We start from the raw sequence: 20,224 nt of genomic DNA, 5'->3' as shown, positions 1-20,224 counted from the left end.
GACTTACAAAGCCATGTCTGACCCAGTTCTGTTAGAAATACTACATCTAAAGAAATTCCAATCCCTCCGCACCACACAGTCCAGAGACCTCAACCTCATTACCACAATAAACAGAACATGCTGGAGGGACAGGTTTATAACCCAGAGACTGCCCATGCTCTGGAATAGACTTCCCATACATGTCAAGCAGAGCACCTCACTGGCCCTCTTCAACAGAAATCTTGATGAGTGGATTGAAAACAGAAAGTTCACCCCAGGGATCGCTCCAGTGGCTCTACTCGATAGACACACTGGGAACTAACGTTGGGTGGCACAAAGCTATGGCAATTCTATGGGCTAGGCTTGTAAGGGCTCCAGGGCCATTAGCCTAGTACACACCTATGACCCTATGAAGTCACACTAACCCAAATTGTTTATCACTTCATGGTTAGCTGCAAAACACCCTCTGTCTCTTCTAACCACAATAGCTATCACAACACTTTAGCAAAAATAACTATTAAGCCCAACACATTTCTATTAAGGGACAACCTGTCAATAAACTGTCTGACCTACAATGCTGATGGTTGACATGCTGAATGTTTCTTTGGCATTATAAATTTAAACTCCTTGTACAGCTAGTTAACTACCTTATTATTGACCCAAATACCCTTAATCTTGTCCTCATAAATATGAACACGTCTTGCACTCCTCCAAATTTATCATCTTCCTGCATTAAATCAGACAAAATGAGTGACCTTTTTCTTTAGAACTGGTGCTACTTCTCCAGTGCATAGCTCTGTGCTTTGGACTCCCCAAAAACAAACCTTCTTCAGTTACCTGATGGCCTAAATAAATTCCATTGTAGTCCTCCTCCAATGGACCCATCTGATAACATCATTGTCTATGACTCTGGCTTCTGCTCTGACTTAAGTATCTGCATTGCTAACAAAGTCCACATGTAAGGAGCATGCTGTCTCAGACCTCAATATTTACATTAAAAATTACTTAAACCTCGATTCTCATCAATTCTACTTTGTTAGTGGCAGGTCCTTGTTATTTTTTCTAAAAAAGTCACAAAAGCAGCAAATAATCATTATGCAACACATGTAGCATATCTAGATCTGGTCAAGGCCTTCAACACTTTTCTACATTGAAGCAATAGGACTTGTAAATCTGAATATAAATCCATATGCTGTGTAGTGGATAACTAACAGCAATCTGATAAAACTCATGTGGTTAGCATCCCAGATGCCACTTCTGAAAGAAAGAAAAAAAGCTTAGCAGTGGTGTACCACAGGATTTAGTGTAGGTATCCTCTCCTATCTGGCAACTGTTTTTAAGACGTTCAAGATTACATTCCTGACCCATGGTTTGCAGAAGACTGCAAATTGGATGTTATTTGATCAGTCATTGTCTTGCAATTACTTCAGCATGAGTTAGACTATGTTGGTGCAAGGACAGTAGTCTTAAACTACACATGAAAAAAGTTAGAAGAGGCCATTTTGGTAAACAAAAGTTTTCCACATCATACCATGCAGGTGACACACACCTGCAATCAGGCACTGTTTTAAGGGATCTAGACAGCCTTGTTGATGATTCCTTATCTTTTTACCATCATATCTCCTTAGTAACTGAGTAAGCCTTCTAGCTGGCTCATCTGATTTCCAAAGGCATCTCCTGTAGATCAAAATAATTCTTAATTACCTTTTATCCAGTATTGAATATAATGCCCCTTTGGCATGTATTTGATTAAGCATACCACTCGGCTTGTGAGACTTATGAAACTCCTAAATAAGAAGATCATTGGACTCATGACGGTCATTTGTCTGGGTAGGCTAATAATCCTCTCTCTGCACTTGGTCTTTGATAGACTCCTCCATGGTGATTTCTGTTTAGCCTCTCATGCCATGACAGATTCAACCCTCAATGACCTCTTGTTCCTTCACAGAACACATTATTTCTCAAATTCTTGGTGAAAGGAACGCAACCTTGGTTACCAGATAAATAAAACACATTGGTGTGATAATTCCATACCCTAATGTATCCCTTCCTCTCTAACAATCTTTTGCTTCATGTCAAGCACCCTTGCAACTATCAAAGTAAACCTATATAACTGGTTCAGAAACCCCAAATTCTATCTTGTATTGCCTTCTTTGAGGCTGGAGGGAGCTTTTGAATATGATTTATTGGTTAACCTTGCAATGTCTGCAGACTGGTTGTCTATTAATTACCTCTTAACCTAGCCCCTTTCTTCATTAAAGGATTCATCCACAAATGAACATTTTGAAAACAATTTAATGTTACTTGTTACTGAGTACACTTAGCTGACCTCAGCAAGCCACCCTCAAGATGGAAACTTGTGGATGGTAATTTAAAACAAAAAGCCGCAGTGGTGGTGCTGTGGTAGCATTGTCTCCTCACAGTATGACGCTGTCCGGTTCGATTCTCAGCTAGAGCGACTTCTGCGTGGAGACATGCGTGAATGGGCGTACCTTCATTGAAGGTTGTACATCAGGCCTGGCAAGCCAGTATGTAAAAATCAACTGCCAATCATTAGCGGACCGGAGTTCCACTGTGGCGACCCCTAACTGAGAAAAGCCGAAAGACACAAACAAACTGCAGATAACAGCATCTCAAGCCTAGGTGACAAAACAGATTCCTTTCTGAAACAACATGGCATTGGAACAAGTAAGATAACTGTAGGATATTCATGATCTCCTGCTAAAAAATCGAAGCAAATAAATCAAAAGACACGGGCACTGAATAACATCTAGATGGCGTTATAAGGAGACAAAATAACTCTGGGATGAGGTTAACAGCAGTAGAGTGTGCTCTTTACCTTTAAATGAAATAATGGTAGCATTTACTAAAGGTTGAGCTGACTGTGACAATCTTTACCTGCTACATCCTTTAAGAAAATGTTTTGAGCTATAAGTCTAATTTAATGAATACCGAGCTATGACAAAGGAGAAATAATACTACTAAAAATAATTCCTCCATTGATCACATCATTTTTGGTCTGATTGCTCATTATCAGTGTTGCTTTTCAAGCTCTTTTACATGTATAGGTTCATAGTTAAGTACTAGACTAGCTGCCCTTCTGGGCCATTTTAAGCCTAGCCAGTTTCCTTTTTTGTGCTCGATTTAACCTATCCCATTTCGTTAGAGACTGGTCTTACCCATCCCATGGTTTATAATTATATATTACCCCTAATAAGAATAACTGGGATCATATTATAGATAAGTTGAGGGGAGCTATACATGGGGCAGTATTTAGAAGATGCCTTGGTCCATTAGTAGTACAGCGGCAGTCCTGGGATAGATTTTCAGCTTCCCAGCCATAGATTCACGTTATTCCTGAATATGGAGAGGGATGAATTTTGTTTTCTGTGGACATTGAGTTTGTTCCAAACCAGCAGTATCTTGAATAAAATATACCTGTCCCTCCAAACCATTCTGTTGATGTTGCAGAAGAGGTTTAGATCACTTCACCATGTATTTCTTATGCCATTTGACTTGCTGATGTGTGGTAACTCCATTAGTATTGGATAAAGTTAGAGCTAAACTTATCTCCAGTAGATTTGCTATATCAAAGCAACAATGCTTTCTCCTTTCATCCTGTTCCTACTTCTTACATCCGATCTCTTCTTCTTAAGCTTAAACCCCACTCCCCTTCCACTGATAATCTACCCCCTAACTTCCTCAAACTGGCGGCTGACTTAGCTGCTTACCCAGTTTCTATACTAATCAATAGCTTTATTCAGGAGTCCACTGTACCTACCCTTTGGAAATCCTTTTACACTATTCCTCAACACAAAGGTGGTAACTCCACAGACCAATCTAACTACCGTCCCATAGCTATCCTATCCCCCCCTCTCTAAAATTCTCGAAAAATGCAATCACACACAACTACTTAAATATCTCATCCAACACAATCTTCTCACACCCACCCAGCATGGTTTTCGACCCAACCACAGCACAACTACTGCCCTCCTGTCTTTTACCCATACCATTGTTGAGGCCCTAGATAACAACAAACTCGTATCTTGTCTCTTCCTTGACCTTTGCAAAGCATTTGATACTGTCTCCCATCCCCTACTGCTATCTAAACTTGAAAGTCTCAGTCTGTCTTCCTCCTCCCTTACCTGGTTCTCCAGTTACTTATCCTGCAGGCAGCAATCTGTTAAATGGCTCTCTTACTCCTCCCCATTCTTACCTGTACCTACATGAGTTCCCCTAGGCTCCAGCTGACGATTCTACTCTCATCTCCATCTCTGATAACATCTCTGAACTACACACACTCACTCAACATACTTTTACGTCTACTGAACAGTGGTTAATTAACAACCTTCTCATCCTCAACCCCATAAAAGGCCAAACTATTACTATTTCTCCCCCGCTCTCTCACTCACCACAAATTATCCTTTTCTATCACTTCTGCTAACAACACAATCATCAAACCTAAACCTCACACAAAACTCCTAGGAGTCAACATTGATGATGAACTCAAATTTAATATTCACCTTCTACAATGCATAAAAAAGACAAACCAGAAACTAGGTTTACTATATCGTAACAAAACATTTCTAACTCCAAATGCTAGACTCTCCCTTGCTCAAGCTCTCTTCCTCTCCTCCCTTCTTTATGCTGCCCCTGTGTTTACCAACATTCAAACTACAACCTTAACTAAACTCACCATAAAATTGCTAGATTCATCACCAACTCTCCTTACAATACACATCACTGCCTAGCCCTTACATCCCTCCACTGGCTTGAATTCCCCCATTTACTGTTGCTATCACAACTTCAAATGCTACACTTTGTGCTCTATAAACCCTCATCCTGCCATGCTGTCTCCTCCTTCATGTCTATCTATACACCTTCTTGCACTCTCCATACCTCCAATCAGCAACTACTACAAACCTACTATCCTAAAAAAGTGATAGGTAAACTCTTATACAAATATTCCATTGTCCAAACTTGGAATATTCTTCCTAGAGATATATGTTCTACCATTAACCCATCCCACTTTAAAGAACAACTCAGACCTCATCTGCTTAACTTCAAACTCTGTCCTTATCAAGCCCCAACTTAATGCTCTCTGCCATCTTTGTGTACCTTCCCAGCAGCCTCCTCTCACCATTATTATTCCCTCCATTTCTGGATACTTACTCTACTTTATACCCATATCTGATGGATCAAACCCATTGTAAATATGTAATTTAACCACTACCTTAGGAAATATATGACTACAAATGTTTGCATTTTTTTTGTGCGATTTTGTATTTCAAATGTTTTTGTATAATTTAGTTACTTATCTAATGTTAATATAAACTGCTGTCATCTATTGTTTTGCTGTAAATGTCTGTCTTTTTTTTTTTTTTTTTGGAGCTTTTCTCCTCGGGTCTCCACTGAAAATGGGCCACAAGCCCAGCTGGACCAACCCGGGTAAACAAATGTCAATAAATAAAATAAATAAATAAATCTTCAGACTCAGTACAGGTAACACTTTTCACAGTCAGCTCAGCGCATTGTACTTTTAAGACTGCAAACAACTAAAAAAGGTCTGTCGTTGTCTTTGTCTTGGCTAGCTATTTTAGCCACAAGCTTGGCTTTGGTAGCTTGTATTAAGTTCCTCAGTTGTTTGTTTATTTCAGTGACAAGGTCTCTAACATTTTGGAAATTATTGTTCTTACCTTTGTAAAGTATGTTATATATGTTTGAAAAGATTCTGTAAAGGATAACAGCCTATATACAGGAAAATATCTATCACATTAGTAATAGTTACAATATTTAGTACATTTCAAGTGCTGCATTTTAGCAGGAAAAATTAAACCAAAGTAAGTATGCAAATTCATGGGCACTGCTGAAAGTAAAAATGAGTACTGCCATTTGACAAGAAGTTTTGGTATTACGCACATCTCCTTACACATTTTAAGATTAAAACTTAAACATATTATTAAATAGTGTCAATAATGATAATAACCTAAACTTTTTGCTAATTATATCAATGTCCACAGTAAGGTTTTGTTTTTTTTTTACTTAATGTCCTATGAGCTAAGTGCTTGTTTCTAACAAGCGATTGAATACTGCCTAGTTGTTGTTGTGTCTTTCGGCTTTTCCCGGTTAGGGGTCGCCACAGCGGAACTCCAGTCCGCTAATGACTGGCAGTGGATTTTTATGTGCCGAGTAGCCAGCCCTGACGAACAACCTTCAATGAAGGTACGCCCATTCACGCCTAGTATATTGTGAAAAAGGAACCATGAGCTCTCCAGGGTACTGAAAGTAAAAAAAAAAAACAGTAAGATTAGTGTGATTCCGTCCAGATTTCTTCTGCTGAGTTTACTGCTATGAAGCACTATTCATACAGCTGTTTTTTTTTTTTTCATTTGCTTTATCCATCTCAAAATCCCAAGCAATTATTAATGTTTTTCTTTTCTTCTTTTCATAAGATTGATAGTGGTGAGAAATAAATATTGGAAGAAAATTGTTTGTGTTTTCTTCCTCTGCTATGCAGTTATCAGTCATATTTTGCAACTGTGCATGAGTTTATGACATAATGTATACCCCCTACTTCTGTAACCAGTTTGTATTTTAACACAATCATTCCTAAATTATTAAAATGACAGTTTCTTATATTTTCCAGTAGCCCTGCAGATCATTGATTGGTACCACATTTTATATATCTCTCTAATATTTTCTAGTAGGTAAACTGAAAAATCGCATATGCACTTGTGGCATAAGAAAATATCAGAAACAGAAATACAAATACTCCACGTGTTTGTGTGTGTGCACATGTAAGTATGTATATATGTATGTGCATGTATATATATATATATATATATATATATATATATATATATATTTATCTTATCAGAACTGCAGGAAGTGGAATGACCGATGTGCAAAATCATGATTTCCAAGGGGCAGGAAATCAAACCAAAAGTGGTCGACCAAGGTTAGTCGAGTTGCATGGTGCACTCGACTTTTTGATAAGCAGTGTGCCGAGACTGTGGAGGGAGGTCACGCTTCAGTGAGGAACTGGGAAGTAGCCCATTTTCTCACTGTAATGCAATCTCTGAGTTGGTATATTTCATGTAAAGGGGGGTGTGGGGGGGCACAGCTCCCTACATGGGGAGTGCAGGGGGCAAAATAGTAGAGGTGAGCTAACTGCCGTGGCTGGGAAAGGTGAATGTTGAAAATGTCAACAGCACTTTCTCATGCAAATCATTTTCGACATTCCGGTTTTCCGCATTTCCAAAATCCAATGTTATATCTCGAGTTTCTGAACATTCGATGTTAGTGCATTCGACCTTGGTATAGTAAACCTACTTAGCTATATACATATATATATATATATATATATATATATATATATATATATATATATATATATATTTATACATATACATATATATAAACACACACACACATGCATATCTGCTCTTTCATTCTCTCATTCATTTTCTAAAACCCTAAATTGTCCATTTCAGCACAGGAGAAAGTAACAATCTGACCCTGGAGAGGATGTAATTTATTTGGAATAATTCTTTAACTATGTTGGAAATCTAAAAGGGAATGCCCAGCTATGTGCCAAGCTGGTAGTAGATGGTACCACTCATACTATACCAGAGGAAATTGCCAACCTGCTAACTTACAGATTTGGAGCAAACTTCACCCCCCCGTAACCATGAGCCATACCTCAAAGCATACCTGACACCAGTCCTCTGCCTAGTATCTCGAGATTTGGTCATGTCTGCACTGTCCAAGGCCAAAAACAATGCCTCAGTGGGACCAGATAACATCCCAGGCTGCTTATTAATCTAAAACAGGACCTAGTGGACCCACTTGGTGTTCTCTTTAACTATAGCCTGAGAACTGGCTTTGTTCTGACATAGTGAAGAACAGCAACAGTAATCCCCTTGTACAAAGGGGGGGCCATCTACCAACCCTGGGAACTTTAGACCCATAAGTCTAACCAGCCTCATCTGCAAGGCCATAGAAAGAATCATCCTGGGCCTTCTCAACAAGGACATAGGTGACCTTAAGACAATAGATCCAAACCTGTTTGGTTTTGTTATGGGTAGAGCATGCTTATTAAACCTAGCAGACTTGTTTGAGATGACGGTAGGACATTTCATACTGCCTGTCATGACCTAGCCAAGGCTTTTGACACAATCCCCTACTCGGGCATAATTGAGAAACTCTCCCAGCTGGGGATTAACCCTTATGTCACTAAATGGGTAGCCAGCTAGCTCACTGACAGAACACATACTGTCAAAATTGGTGACTCCACCTCTATCAGTAGACCTGTCACAAGTGGCATACCACCAGGATCTGTGCTAGGCCCTTTACTCTTTGGAATCTATTTCTCGGAAGTCCAGGCTAAAGTAGACAGCCTTTGGCTTACTAAGTTCACTGATGATTGCAAATTGGGGGCCACCACATGAGTCCCCTAACAATTTTAACATATTAGAGGGACTAACGAAGACAAATGACTGGTGCCAAAGCTACAGTCTAAAGCTAAATGCAAAAAAAGTGCATTATTATCCCCCTTGACAAAGCAGAATTCCCTGCTAATTACAATATTGACAGCACACCCATAAGTTCAAACCCACTGGTAAGAGATCTGGGAATACAGGTAGATGGCAATCTGAACTTCTACTACCAAGTTTCCACAGTGGTAAGGAAAGCCTTCTACATTGCGCATGTCATAAGTAAGGGCATCGCATCCGGGTCTGAGGTTGTTATAATTCCACTGTACTCGGCCCTCATCAGACCATTAATAGAGTGCAGTGCTCCTTCTGCATGTACTTCACCAGACAGCTGCAGAAGCTGGAGAGACCACAGAGGTTTCTCACCAAGAAAATACAGGGCCTCCAAACCATGGTTTACGTTGATTGACTGAAAACCCTGTCACTGTACTCTGTATCGTATAGGCTGCTGAGAGGTGACTTGTGCCTGGCCTACAGGGCAGTCTCTGACCCTGCCCTGATGGATATGCTGCACATCTGCAAGTCAAATGGCACAAGAGTCACTCACTCTAGGGATCTTAACCTAGCCTGTGACATTAACAGAACATGCTGGAGAGACAGATACATCTCCCAGAGACTGACACATGCTGGAGAGACAGATATATCTCCCAGAGACTGACACATGCTGGAGAGACAGATATATCTCCCAGAGACTGACACATGCTGGAGAGACAGATATATCTCCCAGAGACTGACACATGCTGGAGAGACAGATATATCTCCCAGAGACTGACACATGCTGGAGAGACAGATATATCTCCCAGAGACTGACACATGCTGGAGAGACAGATATATCTCCCAGAGACTGACACATGCTGGAGAGACAGATATATCTCCCTGAGACTGACACATGCTGGAGAGACAGATATATCTCCCAGAGACTGACACATGCTGGAGAGACAGATATATCTCCCAGAGACTGACACATGCTGGAGAGACAGATATATCTCCCAGAGACTGACACATGCTGGAGAGACAGATATATCTCCCAGAGACTGACACATGCTGGAGAGACAGATATATCTCCCAGAGACTGACACATGCTGGAGAGACAGATATATCTCCCAGAGACTGACACATGCTGGAGAGACAGATATATCTCCCAGAGACTGACACATGCTGGAGAGACAGATATATCTCCCAGAGACTGACACATGCTGGAGAGACAGATATATCTCCCAGAGACTGACACATGCTGGAGAGACAGATATATCTCCCAGAGACTGACGCTCATGTGAAGTAGAGCTCCTCACTAACCCTATTCTAGCTCAACCTGAACAAATTCACCCTGAGATTGGTACCCATGTCCCTCATGGACAGGGGTAGTTGGTGTTTATCTTAGATGTGCTCTGCAAATATGCATCCATCTCGACAAAGACAACTGAGACAACATGGGATTAACATGGCTAGGCTTGTAAGGGTCTAGGGCTGCTAACCTAGTAACCTCCTATGAACCTATAATGCACTAGTGTTTTACTTTCCATCTATAGACATAGTCTTCACTTGTAACACTATGATCTTTTGCCACATGACTTACTGTTAACAGATGGCTTTATGACCTTGGGTGGGAAAATTATTATAGTAAGAGTTTGTTTGTTTGTTTGCTTGTTTACTTGTTTCAGTTCACTAACTGGGATAGAACACTGATCACTGTAGACTATTTTCGGGTTCAGCCTGGAGAGAACAATAAACAATTCTTAATACAAAGAGCACCCATCTGAGAACAAAACATGCTCAGAAATTACACCTGGAGTATAGTGTATAGATAGAAGCAGGTGCAAACATCCAGTTACATATCTGATTTTAGTTGTTAATTATGGTCAGTATAACCAACATGCATGACATTACTAAACCACTCAGGAAAACTTATTTACAGTTTGTACATATAGAAGGTGGAATAAACTAATCAAAAACAACTGTCTTCATTTATACTGCTAAAATAATTAATAATTAGAAATTAAAATTTAGCTCATGATCTAAAACAGACCATCCTGTTTTTGATATTTTATGAAGGTATTCAAAAGGTAACTGCAGTTCAGTATTTTAAAGAGCTATGCTTGTTACGTAAAGTTACCAAAAAGCTGTTTTAATCAGTCAACTATTACATTTGGCATCCTAGAATATTTTTATTCTCCTCTCTTTTGAATAATAAAATGTTGACTTGATGTTAGTATGTGTAATCTGTGAAACAACACTCACTTGTGGTTATATCACCTCTTTCTAAGTAATACCCAGTCACAAAACCTCCATGTCATTTCACTGCCTGAGATCACAATGTTGAATTTGTAGTACGATGGCAGAGAGCACTGACTCTAGATATGCTGCCTACAAGGATAATTATTTATGTGTATTTAATATAATATTATTCAAATGAGCACTTGTTAATGAACAAAAGGAAAAAGGAAATTATATCAAATTGTATCACCGCCCTGGATATCCGTTCCGGCTCTGTTAGTTTCAATAAACTCATTCTCAGCTAGCTTTTAAGAAGACAGAGTGAGGGAAAATAAAAGGGACACTTTATTCTTGCACCTCTCAGAGTTTAGAAAATACATTGAATCACATTTATATAATACAAACCTTAGCCAGCCGCTCAGGGTCTCCAGGATGCCGTGGAATTACTTTCTGCAGTCTTTGGAAGCCATAATCTATTGTTGGTTCATTTAAAGCTACAATAAGACAGAAACATGAACATATATATGTCATACTGAAAAGCAAGGAAAAAGGCTAAGAAAGATCTTTAGATCTGTAGATGGAGTTATACCATGGGAACAGGAAACAAAAAGAAGGACTGCAGCTCTCTACAAACCAGGCATATTATTATATAACCAAAGCATTGGTTTTGTTTTATTATTAAAGAGAAATAGTAATGAATACCATATATTAATACGTAAATATCACATTTCTTGCGCAAATGACATATTGAATATGTAATTACATGGATTTTGCATAGCAGTACTACACATGAATGATGTCATCACTGCAAAGCAACAGCTGTATGAAGGTCAATTTTAGTGTATTATCATAAAGTGGAAGGACTCCTAAGACAGATATCAAAGTTATGTGTAACCATAAAGATTTAGAATTGAGCCACATTTACTCCCAGTACAGAAAGTCAATATAATTAAGGTGGAAATGTTAATGTTCTCTTAAAAGCCATATATGAGCCTTTCACTGAACGTTTGCCTCAGATTCACAGCTATATTTCCCTTTCCATTTATTTCAGCAAAGGTTGTATACTTCACTGCTTTCTGTTCATCAATGGCTCTGACTCATCATTATGTGCTTTCTGTATTTACTTTTAAATATTCCACCTAGTTAGCTGCTGAGATGGCAGAATAAGGTCTCTGCATTACTGCCTCTGTTGCACCTTCTAAGTGGTGCTGCAAACTGCAAAATGCACTAAGACTCATAATTCTATGCAGAGGTCAGGCCATTGTGCCAGTGTCTTACTACACATGTCTTTTACAGGTACGCATGTATATCTCTATATCTATATATCTGTCTGTCTATATATAAGACATATATAAAACACACACACACACACGCACACATACATATGCACTCACAGACTATGACACAGAAGATTGCTGTGTCTTGTCCTTTAATATAGGTTTCCCTTGAACTGCAAATATCCCCATGCTCCCTCCTACAATTCCCCCCATACCTCACAGCTGATTTTGGTACTGGATATGAGGAACTCTGTTTTCTTTCTTTTATGTTTGCATTTTTATGTTGGGTACCTTTTGCCCCAGACGCTAAATGGATTTGCATATTCTCTAACTAGTAGGTTGTTTGGAAGCTCTCAGCAGTTCGACAAAGCCGACATCTGATGTAAGAATGTAAGACATGGACAATCACTGTCTACTAAATCAGATGCATTTCTAAGCTAATGTGGTCTGCTTGATGTTACCAGGCAAAGAATGAAATTATCTAAAAAAATAGCAAATATTAAGAACAACATAAGCACTGACATTATTGACAGTACAAGAACATAACATTAACCGATCCCAGTTCCTTAGTGTGTGTTTGTATCAGAGAAGTTATTCATTGTAAGGACAACAAGTATGTTTATAAGGAGATGGTCATGCTTAATATGCAATTCATTAACCTTAGTGAATCAATTGCCTATTCTATACTTTCCGCATGTTTACTTCAAGAAATGGATGCATCTCATAAATGTAATGAAAGGATTTGAGAGTTAAAACAATAATAATAATAATTAATTAATAATTAATTTCTCTAGCACCATCAACCAGCTGAGAAATTCAAACCAGCAAGTAGCATCAATCTTCTTAGACATGTCAAAAGCGTTTGACACTGTCTCCCATCAGACACGTCTTAGTACTCTTTGAATTACAGCAACTGATATCCAAACGTTTCAAATGTGTCAGCAGTTCTATTCACGATGGAAAACTCCAGGAAAACAAAAGACCATATATAAAATACAAAAATGTATTCTAGCACCTCGGTGTAACCACCTTCAAGGAATAACCTTAGTACTCTTGCCTCACTGAACCTATCAAAGACTTCCCTCTCCTGGTTCCTAAGCTATCCTTCTGACAGACTACAAGCAATACGATGGAAATCCAAAGTCTCACCACTTCTGCCTGTCTCAGTTGGAGTCCCCCAATGGTTCATATTAGGACCCCTTCTTTTCCCCATCTTCTCTAATGATCTAGCATCATCTACAACACACCCTAAAGTAGTTCAGTATGCAGACGATTCAGCTTTAATCTGCTCAGCAGATACCTTACCAGACTTTCAAATAGTAGCCCAACAATCTTTTAATAATGTAGAAACATATTTAAGTAAATCACAACTTATCCTCAACCCCGAAAAGACACAGTTAATTCTATTTACCAGTAGCAAACAATCACCAACCACCCCCTCCTTTCACTATTCTCTCAGCAAACAACACAGTCATCCAACCAGTTGAGCATATAAAACTCCTTGGAGTGATAATTGACAACAAACTCAGATTTGACTGACACATAGCCACCACAATTAAGAAAGTTCATATCAGACTTGGCTCACTGGACAGAATCAAGACATTCCTCACTGACAATACCAGACTAGCCATATCCAGAATCATCCTCCTCTCTACACTCCTATATGCTTTCTCCCTCTTTACCAACTTAAAAAAATTAAGACTTAACCAAATTGAAAACTTGGTACAACAAAATAGCCCATTTTGCAGCCAACCTTCCCCACCCAACCCACCATTGTACTGCTCTACATAAATTAAATTAGCTCGAGCTACCTAAACGTCTTCATCTCTACCAACTTAAATTCACACACAATATCCTCTTCCATCCTGACAGTTGCTCATTCCTCAAGGAACTTGTTCCCTACTCATGCCTACGAAGTCTAAGAGCTGCAGACAGAAACTTTCTCACAGTAAACAAAGCTAACAACATTCACGGTGAAGCCCTATTTTCAAATCATATAGCCAAATTATGGAACTCTCTACCCCATACCCTCCAAAACACACCTGAATCTACCAGTTTTAAACAACTACTGTTGAACATCTATCCAAGAACTGGCATCGCTCCTGTGCCAAACCTGACTGACAAGATACATATATAACTCTCTCAACACACTGTCCACTCCTTACCTCATGTTTTCCCTCTCCTCGGTGTTTATTACTACTAAAAATAAATATATATAAAGGAAATATCATTTGGTCATATCTATTATTTAATATGTACACACTACTAACTTTATTTTTTCTCACAGTGATCTTCACTGAAATGCTTGTGCTTTTCTTTTTGAACCTGTATCTACTAGAAAACTGTATGGAATACTACTTTGTACAGACTAACTAGAAGATATGTATTCTGCGTCTTACTGTACGGATACTGTTGTACCATCTAATTATTGTATATTCTTTGTATTTCTGTGGAGCTTTTCTCCCCGGGCCTCTGCTGAAAACGGGCTTCTGGCCCAGTAGGATTTTCCCAGTGAACAAATGTAAATAAATAATTTAGTTATATCTCGTGGTCATAGTTCTTTCTGACTATGATGCTGGAAGAAATGTCACTATACTTGTAATGGGAAGAAGGGAGAAAAATTCTGTTTATACAACATAAATTAAAAACACTGATTTTACTTTCCTGTGTCCTTGTATTGTGATTAAGGCTATGCCCTGCCAAAGAAGGTACATCTTTACTTTTCAGCATTATCAAATATCAAAAGAACAGTAAGGCCACAAGTAACGTCATAATGATTGCTACTACTTATTTAATCCACATGGTGAGTGTGCGAAAGAAGTGAAACAATTTCATGAGAGTTAACCAGTTTGCTAAAACTGTTTGAGTACTTCACTGCCCAATGGGCCAAATTATTTCATTTCCAGTGGGGTCGCCACTGGCAATATCTGCCAGGGTCTTGAAGCAAGACAGGACTGAAAAGTAAAATGAATAAAGAATATCCCATGATATGTGGCCTGTACTTACACTTCTCTTTTCTCAGTGGTATTAAATGAATGAAAAAGGTCACCTCCCTCATGGATTACATTTTATATTTGCGTTTTATTAAATAATTACAGAATGGCATGAAGTTAAATATTACAGGAGCTGATCATCAGGGAATTCAAAGAAGAAACTCGGGCCTGAGAATTTAGTCTTGGCTATACTTAGAATGTCTTAATCCTCTACTGGGAACTGTTCAGGTTTGCTTAAGGAGTTTAATAATGCAAATTGCCACTGCCTCAGTCACTTAATCCTTTCTGGATCAGACTTGAAAAAGTGTCATCAGTGCCTTGAGAATTTATATTTTAATTCCCCAGAGATTCAGTATTTTATCTGTCATTTTTCTTCATGATTATGATTTGACTGCATCAGGTTTTATACTCTGTGCTCTGCAAATTAAGAAAAAAATGTAGTTTACTGTTGAATTAAGAACCTTAAGGGAATAAGTAAAAAACATTTATCATTAGTTTTTAAACACAAATAGCAAGAAAGGCAGATCTATGAGGCCAATGCAAAGTTTGTTCTGAGCTTTTATATGCACACAACTGCTCTCTGTGAAGACATAATGCAATCATTTGGGACCACTTTGAAGCAAAGCCTTTAATCACCCTCTTTTGCAGTCAGTCATGGGGCTGAGTTGTACTAATCACTGACAGCTTAAAAGGGTGCCCTTAAGTATGTTGGCCTTTGCAGTCACAGTGGTATGGATTGGTGAATGATTACTGAGACCTATGTTTAAATGGTACCACCTAACTGATGTACAACAGGTATGTGACTTTTGTCTTATCCAAGTTCATTAATATGTGTAGATATGCATGATACACCTGAGGTTATGTATACAACCTGTTCACTATATCTGCAGCAGAATGAGTACACATTAATATAAAAACTGGGTTCAGCAGCTTGTTTTCTTATTTGTTTGAAAACTGGTGACAAGGAAGGGCACACTGCACTGAAGTCATGTCCTTGTGGTACCTGATGTAGGGAAACAAAAAAAGGATACGGGGGAAATCCATCATGGATAATGTGTTACAAAAGTGAAAGCAAAGAACAAAGGTAGGCTGTCAGCTGTACAGAAGGGGGAACACATCAGAAAGATTCAGGCAGTGAATGGCTAGATTCTGATTGAAACAGAAAGACAGACAGACAGTAGAAAAGTATTAGGGTCTAAATGCAAAAAAAATTAAACTGGTAAGATAAATACTATGCCATGACTGGTGAAATCCATTCACATGTCCATGCTAATCTTACATGTGATCATTGAGCAAAATCTGAAAACTGACTTAGTAAATTATAGGACAGTCGTATGTGCTTTTATGGGTAAGTGTGTGGGTACATGAGTGCATGTGTGTGTGCTTGTGTGTGTGTATCTGTGTCTGCGTGTGTCCATGTTTGTGTCTATGTGTGTATATGTGCATGTTTGTGTGTGTACATATATATATATATATATATATATATGTGTGTGTGTGTGTGTGTGTGTGTGTGTGTCTGCACATGCACGCACATAGTGGGTAGGTGTGTTACTGTAAGATAGCAATGCTTGTTACATGTAACACCATTCACTGTTGCCTTAGAATTAATTTCTAACTTTACACAACTACCTCACAGTGAAGTATATCTTGTCATGTTACATTTGTTATTTTACACATACAGCAGACATAATTAATTTAGTGAAAGGATGAAGGCAGGAGAGACAGAGGCACTGCATACACCATTACGTAATATATCTGCCAGGGCATACTGGTTGTAAATCAACAAATGGAAGCAAACTGTTTTGCTATAGTCATTGATGTGGCCCGACAAAAACAACTAGAAAAATATGACATAGCCAATGCCTGAGAGATAACCCACTAAGAATAAAACAGTGACCAAGTAACATGAAGGGCACTCTTTACTTTGGCAGAATGCATGTGTTATGCAGAGCATGACCTGCATTGTACTGCATCTGTGCAATTATAGATGCCAAGCTTGCCTTGTATCCATAGAGAGAGAGATACCAGAGGGAAACAGAAAAGTACCACTTTAAGAATGAAACTGTTCATGGGGGTCTGTTAGGCTTAGATCACAGCAAACACATCAGCTTAGTAACTGTTCTATTAGAATGCACTGAAGCCATACCTACAAATACATGAAGTCATGGAAATGATCGATGTGAAACATTGATCCTGTACCTAAAAAAAATCTAAAAAACATGATATATAAGGGGGTATTCTAGCAGTTTTCCCATACACTCTTTATTCATTATACACCATCAACACCAGGTCACATGCTGTTCTGCAAACTGATAAAACATACTCCGTAACTTCCACTTCCAGTACCAAGTGTACAGTAAAACTGGAAGTTGAAACACCTTCAGTGCTGTTAGCATGCAGTTCAGAAAAGCTCCGCTGATCATATTAATATAACCCATTCAAATACTGAAAGTGAAAGCTCTGTTAACAAATAATGTCCATATATTCAACAGCAGAACTCAAGGGCACCACTGTATTTCAGCTTACATAAAACTAGTTTACCAAAAACTACCATAAAACATGGTAATTCTTGTTGAATGGTGTATATATACACACACATATATGTGTAGATCAGCATTCTAGGAAGTCATACAGACTTTGTGTTTCAGCACATGGGTCATATTTTTGGTTGAATTTATCAGTATAAAACCATTCCTGAAATCTGTAGTTTCTTCCATAGTGAAAGATTTTCCCATTTTCTGCAGCTCATAGGTACCTCAGAAGTGGTAATAATAAGCTAGAGGAACAGGAATTTTGCACCCCCCCTGCAGGTATTTCTTTACCTGTAAATGGATCTTATTGAACTTGTGATTCAGTGAATTTTGAGTCAACCCACCTTGACAGAACCAACCTGCATCCCACAACTCTTGCATTAGATCTTACTAAATGACCATTAGAGCGTGTACACTGGAAGGTAATAATAGCCGAAAGTACTGTAGATGGCAAAGTAACAGCTAATCTTAACCTCAGAAAATGCATCAGTTATGCAGTTGGAGAGACTAACTAGATCTCATAAGGTAGTTTTCAGCAATTTATAAGCCAGAAATTGCAACACATTTATGCTTTCTATACTGCAGGTGTAAAGCCAGATGTAATTACTTTTCATAGCTGTGAGATTCTGAAAGTCAGCAATTAAAAATAAGGACATTAATCTAAAAAAACAATATAATAAGATTACAGGAAAAAAACACTAAGGAAATAAACAAATGAAAATTTTAAATATTTTATTCCTAGAGACTTCTAGAACAAGATGGGACTTGCTAGAAATGTAGATGTTACTTAAGGCCCAAAGAACTTTAGTGAACTGTAGAATGAACTTGAATGGATGACTAATGGAAAAATACATTATTAGAGATAATTAATGGAAGTTAAACCAACCCATTACATAAAAAAGTACAAAAATACCCCTAAGGAAGAATATTTTAATTTACTGAACAGTAAAAATGTACAAAATCCTTTTATAAAGATGTGTGCATGCATGCTTGTGTGTAAATTTTATCTGTCTGCCTGGGATGACATGGTTGACAGGCCTTGATGCTTTGCCAGAGATGGCCTCCACTTGTCACCCCTGGGATTCAGGATTATGGTCAAGCCTCCCCCATTATGCCTTTTTTTAGGCAATGTCCAAAGACAAATCTTCCAACATAAAAGATCCATCAAAAAGCAAACTGAAGGTCATGGTGCTTAACACTAGGAGCCTTAATCTGAAAACAGCTCTTCTCGCACTGGAAGATGCCAGCATCTGTGCAGTCACGGAAATTTGGTTCAAGGCTGCAGAGAGCACCCCTGGCTTACCAGGCTATACCTGATTCCACACATTCTGACCCCAAAATCAGGTCAGGAAGACTAAGGTTGATGGAGTCTCTATCTTCATTAAGGACAGGCACACCTCCAGACTAGTTTACCAGCATGATGTACTAGAACTACTCCAGGTTCAACTGACAATTGGCAAGAAACCCATCCAAGTTATAGCCAGCTATAGACCTCCCTCCATGACTCAGGACACCCACCAACCTGGATCTTTCTGACTCCATCAAGGTACCACCTGACACCCTGATCCTTGGTGACTTCAACTACCCCACCATAGACTGGGTGAACTATTCCTGCTCTAATGCACTCACCCAACAGTTCCTTGACTTCATCAGTTCTAACACACTAGACCAACTTGTCTCATCCCCGACAAGGGGAGACAACATTCTAGACTTGGTTCTCAAAAACATGGGTGACCACTGCACCACCCCCATAGTAAGTTCTTCCGTGGTGAGATTAGACCAACCGTGTGTCTCATTTGAAGTGCCTATCCCAACCAACCAACCCCCCCCCCTTCCCCAGCCGTAACCAGGCTAAAAAACTTCTCAAAAGCTGACTACAACCTTCTAAGGGAGGCTATCAGTAGTTTCACATCACCGCCCCCCTCAGAGGATGCAGACAAACATGCTGAACAGTATGCCAATGCAGTATACAAGCACCTGTATAACTGAATGGACTCAGCCTTACCCAACAGAACTAAAACCTGCTCCTCAAGAAAACACAAACCTCTCTGGTGGACATCCTCTATCAACAGGCTTTACAATAAAATAAAGAAACTGTTGTCCAAGGATAAAAAGGCACAAATTCCCAATTGGAAAACGCCCCCTTCTAAGCCTCAACAAGCAAATTAAAACACTAGTGAAAACCTTCAAAGCCAATTATGAATCTAAACTGGCCCCTGAAACAAAGGATAACCACAAAGCCTTTTTCATTTAAGTCAGGAACCTCCATGGCAAAGCCCAGGTTTGTTCTGAATTACTTCTTAATGGTACCACTTACACTGATCCTGTTGACTTAGCCAATCTGCTAGCAGATAGGTTCAGCTCAAACTTCACCTCCCCTTGCCCCCCCTCAAAGGCCCATTCAACATCCCCGATACTTGTCTCGCACCTCACACCTCCATAGATAAGTGTTAAAAGCCCTATCCAAGGCGAAGAACACAGCTTCCATGGAACCTGATAGTATCCCAGGCTGTATTCTGCACCATTTCCAGCAAGAACTAGCCTCACCATTGAACACCCTATTCAACCATAGCCTAAGTACAGGCTTCATTCCAGCAGAGTGGAGAACTGCCATTGTCATCCCTTTGCACAAAGGTGGTGCCACTACTGACCCTGGAAACTATTACCCCATTAGCTTGACAGGTCTGATCTGTAAGGCCATGAAGCATATTAGTATGAACCTCATAAACAACGAT

The 20,224-nt window shown here is 39.1% G+C and overlaps 1 protein-coding gene across 3 annotated transcripts in view; it reads right to left on the bottom strand.

Annotated features, from left to right (window-relative positions):
• Nucleotides 1–20,224, bottom strand: part of EBF2 (EBF transcription factor 2) — a 418,171-nt gene that overhangs the window by 18,855 nt on the left and 379,092 nt on the right. For all 3 annotated transcript variants that reach the window (XM_044083149.1, XM_044083147.1, XM_044083148.1), the window contains exon 11: nt 11,094–11,182. In XM_044083149.1, coding sequence (XP_043939084.1) covers nt 11,094–11,182 — 89 coding nt within the window. The remainder of the gene's footprint in view (nt 1–11,093; nt 11,183–20,224) is intronic.

The sequence above is a fragment of the Protopterus annectens genome, chromosome 9.part0 (genome assembly GCF_019279795.1).
Source record: "Protopterus annectens isolate FY-2018-M chromosome 9.part0, PAN1.0, whole genome shotgun sequence".
NCBI lineage: Eukaryota > Metazoa > Chordata > Ceratodontiformes > Protopteridae > Protopterus > Protopterus annectens.
This window is presented reverse-complemented; position numbering and strand designations above follow the sequence as displayed.